General features: G+C 40.2%; 1 protein-coding gene across 1 annotated transcript; it reads left to right on the top strand.

The window, feature by feature from the left end:
- Nucleotides 1-643: 643 nt before the first annotated feature.
- LOC125995884 (olfactory receptor 2W1-like) lies at nt 644-1,591 on the top strand. Its single transcript, XM_049764843.1, has one exon. The coding sequence runs from the start codon at nt 644-646 to the stop codon at nt 1,589-1,591; it is 948 nt and encodes a 315-aa protein (XP_049620800.1).
- The last annotated feature ends 4,574 nt before the right edge of the window (nt 1,592-6,165 follow it).

Here is a 6,165-nt window from a genome sequence, read left to right as displayed (position 1 = left end):
ATCTGAGGGGCCAGAGTGGTGGTGCAAGTGGTAGGGCATTTGCCTTGCACGTAGTTAACCTAGGACTGCAGTTCGATCCCCCGGTGTCCCATATGGTTTCCCAAACCAGGGGTGATTTCTGAATGCATAGCCAGGAGTAACCCCTGAATATCACCAGTGTGGCCCCCCGAAAGAAAGAAAGAAAGAAAGAAAGAAAGAAAAAGAAAGAAAAGAAAGAAGAAAGAAAGAAAGAAAGAAAGAAAGAAAGAAAGAAGAAAGAAAGAAAGAAAGAAGAAAGAAAGAAGAAAGAAAGAAAGAAAGAAAGAAAGAAAGAAAGAAAGAAGAAAGAAGAAAGAAAGAAAGAAAGAAAGAAAGAAAGAAAGAAAGAAAAAAGAAAGAAAGCATCTAAGCACAAGGAAGGAAGAGGAAGGAAAGAAAGAAGGAAGAAAAAAGGAGGAGAAAAAACACTGAGCTCTTAAATCAGGAGAAATATTCAAAAGACTGTTAAACAGAAAAAAAAACATACAGCTGCCTGAGTGTATGATCTCATCCACACGTTATAGAGAGTATTGAGGTCTGCCTTGACTATATATTGTTGTTAAATGGTGTTTTGTTATTGTTGTTGTTGTTAACATGGACATACCTCCTTACTTCAGGAATAGCAATGGAAGTCAACAATGAAAGTTATGGGACAGATTTCATCCTTCTTGGATTTTCTGATCAGCCCCAACTAGAGCGCATTATCTCCGTGGTTGTCATCATCTCCTACCTGGTGACTCTGGTGGGAAACTCAACCATCATGCTAGTGTCATACCTGGACACCCAGCTCCACACTCCCATGTATTTCTTCCTCTCCAACCTGTCCCTCTTAGATCTCTGCTATACAACCAGCATTGTCCCCCAGATGCTGGTCAATCTTTGGGGTCCCAAAAAGACTATTACATTTGGGGGTTGTGTGCTCCAGTTCTTCTTCGCTCTAGACCTGGGAGCCACTGAATGTCTCCTGCTGGCTGTGATGGCTTATGACCGCTATGCTGCCATCTGCCAACCTCTTCACTACACGGTCATTATGAACCCTCAACTCTGCCACAAGATGGTAATCGCTGCCTGGTTAAGTACTCTAGGCTGTGCCATACTGGTTTGCACTTTGACTTTAAAGTTGCCAAGATGTGGAAACCGAGAGGTAGATAATTTTTTCTGTGAGATGCCAGCACTGATCAAGATGGCTTGTGGTTCCTCAAAAGTATTTGAAACGGTTGTCTTTGTTCTTGCAGTGGTATTTCTTCTAGTGCCATTATCACTCATTCTCATCTCCTACGGGGTGATCACTCGTGCTGTGATGAGAATCAAATCAGCTTCGAAATGGAGAAAAATCCTCAATACCTGTGGCTCTCACCTCACCGTGGTGACGATCTTCTATGGAACAGCCATTTCTATGTACATGAAACCACAGAATCATGGCAAAACCCAGGATGGGGAGAAGTTCCTAGCTCTCTTCTATACAATCATCACACCCAGCCTTAACCCTCTGATCTACACATTAAGAAACAAAGATGTGAAGAGTGCAGTGAAGAGACTATTGTTTGTAAAGAAATTCTCTGCAAAGTCATGAGTAATTTATATAGAGAAAAATTCAGAGTGTAGAGAAGCAAAGAAATACTATTGGCTCTGACCAACAGAAAGAACATGACATGTTTTATTTATAAAGAACATTGCTGTTTCCTTTTTTCTTGTCTTCTCTTCTTATTTGTAGTTGTTGCTGTTCTATTTTCTTTTGTTTTGTTTTGTTTTGTTTTGTTTTAGGCTACACTATTGTGCTTAGCAAACAGTCTGGAATTTTCTCCCAGAGGTCACACACAGACCTTCTACTTATAAAGCATTAGTCTGATGAGCTTCATGTCAAAGAACCTTGCAAAGCATATTTTGGGTGTTTTCAATGTACAAGAATTGGACTAGCTACTGATTAGAATAAGTAAATATAACATAAAGAGAAATAAATGGAGAAATAAATACCTAAATATATGTGCAAAATAGAATCCAAGCATATGACAATCTTTAGGACAAATGAAAAACCCAGATAGATAGATATATTAGTGTGAAATGGGGCCATTACAGTAATCAAGATATGAATTACTCTCTGACTAATGTGAGGGCATCACAATTTCTGGGTCACAACTAATTTGTGTCAGATCGAGTAGCTTAGTGAGATCCATGGACTTTTATAGATAAATAAATTTTGGAAACCTTCTTTAGGAGATTCGTCTCATACTGTGGAAATCTTCCTGCTTTCCATTTTTTTCCTTATATAAAGCCTTTTCTGAATGAATAAATAAATATGTTAAAACATATTTAGAAAGGGCCAAGCCTTGGGGGCAGGAAAGATAACTTGGAAGTAAGGCGTTTTCCTTTCATGCAGAAGGATGGTGGTTCAAATCCCAGCATCCCATATGGTCCCCCGAGCCTGCCAGGAGTGATTTCTGAGCATAGAGCCAAGAGTAACTCCTGAGCTGCTGGGTGTGACCAAAAAAAAAACACACACACACAAAGAAAGAAAAAGCCAAGTGATAGCAAAGTGGTAGGCATTTGCCTTGCACGCTGCCAACACAGGATGGACCCTAATTTGAATCTCGGCATCCCATATGGTCCCCCTGCCTGCCAGGAGTGACTTCTGAGAGAAGAGCCAAGAGTAACTCCTGAGTGCCACTGGGTGTGACCCAAAATCAAAAAAAAAAAAGAAATATTCTAATATCTGTCTAAAGGACATATTTTTCTATAAATTTTATATGTTCTTTCTTTTATAAAATTCCAGTCTTTTCTATACATCTAATAATAATGTGAGAGGAGTCTCTGTCCCTAAAAATAAGTGCCCAGCAATCCCCACTACAATCTCTGGCCTTGAGGTCTCTGGGCCTACGATAGGGCCACCATGGCAAAGTCCTGCTTCCTGCTCTGGTTCCGTCACACACTCCAGGGACAATAGGTCTCAACTTCTCCTCCTCTGCTCCCAGGAGAGAAGCTACTGTTCATTATCTCCCTCTATTTTCTTTCCAAATTTCCAGTGTAAATCTGTAGAGAGCCTAGTTTGCACCCAAAAAAAAAAAAAAAAAACCTATGAGAAATTGAAACAGGCGAGAAGAGAACACCCCCCCCCACCTCAGAGCAATACCTCCAGACACTTACGGAAAACACAAATTCAAAATCATCTTCTATCAATAGAGACAGAAGATCTTAAGTATCTATTATAGTGAATAGTTGTTTTCTTTTTTACTCCTCTCTTGCCTAATAAAGAGTTGAAGTACTTTCCTGTCAAGTAAAGTAGTCCCTAAACAAACAGCATCAATATCATTAGAAAACTTAGAAAGACAAAGTTGAGGTCTCATCTCAGACCTACTGTACCAAAAATCTAAGGGTCTAAGGGTCACCCACCTTATGTCACCAGAAGCTCTACATGAGATGAGGCTAATGGTTTGAGAGCAAGTACTAGAGACATAACAGACAAGCTAAATATGCCGGACCCAGTTTAGACACAACAAAATCACCAATGCTCTCAACCATTTCTATAATAATGAAAATCTGGTCAATCAAGTGGGGGACTGGGGAGACCCTAGCGGTGTATGTCTTACCAGGCAAAAGTGAAGAAAAAATGGTGTAGCATAAAGTAATTTATTAAAACACGGGGAACACTTTAATTTTGTAAAATAGAATTGATCCTGGCAGTTCTGCAACCCTAAGCCACCTGAGGTACATTGGGGTCTCCCCTGTATGAGAGCCTGAGAACAACCACTGCTACTTCTGAAATGGGAAAATTGCTCATTTCACCTTGACTCACCAAGTTTGACTTTCTCTTACTGACATTCAAAGAAGTCTGGATCTCTCTGTGCTGAAAAGGAAACACCCCCTTATCTAACAACACCCGTTTCAGAGCCTGAATCTCCTCTCTGCTAGGGAATCCCCTGATCCCACAGTATCCTGGTCATGCCACCTCAACTGACAGTAGCCTCCCTTAAGTTGGTCACCTAGGTGAAGGAGATTGAAGGGAATATAGCTGCCTCCTACAATATCCATATCTCTGTGAGCCCCAAGTATGCACATAGATCAGCACCTATATTTTAACATTTATTTACTTTTTCAAGGAGCATTCCTTTGGAATTTGTCACTTATATCATCCTGTTTTGATTTGTTTGGGGAGGGGCCATACCTGGTGACGCTCAGGGGTTACTCCTGGCTATGCACTCAGAAATTGCACCTGGCTTGTGGGACCATATGGGACCCTGCAGTCTGTCCTAGGCTAGAGCCGAGAAAGCAGATGCCTTACCACTTGCACCACCACTCCAGCCCCATATCATCCTTTTTAAATAGTAATCATGAAACTGAAATACCAGTAGAATATCAAAAGAGAGGGAAAATAAAACAGCTTTAGTGTATAACTCAGATGAAGAGAATTGGGCTTTTTTTTTTTTTTTTTTGCAGGTGGTCAAGCCAGGTTTGATGCATATCCCATATGGTTCTCCAAGCTGTAATTCCTAAGTGTAGAACCAGAAGTAGCTCCTAAGTATTGTTAGGTGTGGCCAAAAAAAAAAAAAGCAAAAATAATTCTCAGAATTTTATGTGGAAGACATACAACTCAATGGAATAATATATAGACATTTTGGATAGAGTAAATTGAGAGAAGCACCTTGGAAAGAAAATGCTTGTAAACATTCTTATTCCATGATCCAGAAATTTCTCTTCCAAATATATGCCCAGGAAATATTCTTCTGTATAGGCCAACAAAAATCATATGCTTAATGGGGGCTGGAGCGATAGCACAGCATTAGGGTGTTTAACCTTGCTTGTGGCCAACACAGGATGGACCCTGGTTCAAATCCCGGCACCCCATATAGTTCCCCAAAATCAAAATCACACAGAGCCAGAAGGAACCCCTGAGCACTGCTGGGTGTGACCCGAGAAACAACAACAACAACAAAAGACATATGCTTAAGGTTCTTCATAATTTAGCTTTTCGGAGAAAGAAGTTGAGGAGTTATTTCATAGATAGTAAAAATTAAGGCTATAAACATACTGACGGTAAACACCGCAGTAGGAGTCACTGGATTCCAATTATGTTATGCTCCTGATTCTCTGGAGAAAGTAGAATATTATTGTAGGCTTTTGCAGTGAGGGGTTGACGAACACCTGTTTGATCTAAACTACTATTTCTGTTGTTGCCGGGGTTTTGTAGCATAAAAGTGTGTAAAGGCTGGGCCCGGAGAGATAGCACAGCGGCATTTGCCTTGCAAGCAGCCAATTCAGGACCAAAGGTGGTTGGTTCGAATCCCGGTGTCCCATATGGTCCCCCGTGCCTGCCAGGAGCTATTTCTGAGCAGACAGCCAGGAGTAACCACTGAGCAATGCTGGGTGTGGCCCAAAAACAAAAAACAAAAAACAAAAAGTGTGTAAAGGCTTTGTTTCTCCTCTTCAGATTGATTTGATCATTTCTCCTTTTTATACCTTGGCATCTACAGCATTCGGAGTACCTACAATTTAGACCATTGTGTTTTTAGATCATATATTAGAGATATTATTCTGTATTTATCCTTCTTCTGGCTTACTTTATTTAACATAATATTTTCTAATGCCATGAATGTTGCTGCAAATTTCATAATTGTATTATTCCTTACTGCTATGTAGTATTTCATTGTATATAGGTACCATATCTTCATGATCTACTCATCTTTTGTTGGACGTCTAGGTTGGTTCCAAATCTTAGCTATTGTGCTGAGTGCTGCAATGAATAGTGGTATGCATACGTATTTTTTAATGAATGTCCTTCTATCTTGGGGATAGATACCTAGGAGTATGATTGCTGGGTCATATGCTCAATTCTAGGTTTACTGGGCACCATCCATACTGTTTTCTATAGGGCTTGGACCAGGCAGCATTCCCACCAGCAGTGGATGAGAATTCCTTTCTTACCACATCCCAGCCAACAGAGAGTGGTCCCATTATTTTTGATGTGTGTTATCCTCACTGGTGTAAGGTGGTATCTCATTGTTGTCTTGATTTGAATTTCCCTAAAGATGAGTGATGGTGAACACGTTTTTATGTGTCTGTTGGCCATTTGTTGGTCTTCCTCAAGGAAGTATCTATTTATTTCTTTTCCCCATTTTTCCCCATTTTTTAATGATTTTTTTAGGTTCTGTGGAG

The sequence above is a fragment of the Suncus etruscus genome, chromosome 18 (assembly GCF_024139225.1).
Source record: "Suncus etruscus isolate mSunEtr1 chromosome 18, mSunEtr1.pri.cur, whole genome shotgun sequence".
Taxonomy (NCBI): domain Eukaryota; kingdom Metazoa; phylum Chordata; class Mammalia; order Eulipotyphla; family Soricidae; genus Suncus; species Suncus etruscus.
The sequence above is the reverse complement of the archived record's forward strand: the minus strand, read 5'-3'. Positions and strand labels throughout refer to the sequence as shown.

Excerpts from the sequence above, each read along its gene's own strand:
- LOC125995884 (XM_049764843.1), top strand. The coding sequence starts at position 644 with ATGGAAGTCAACAATGAAAGTTATGGGACAGATTTCATCCTTCTTGGA.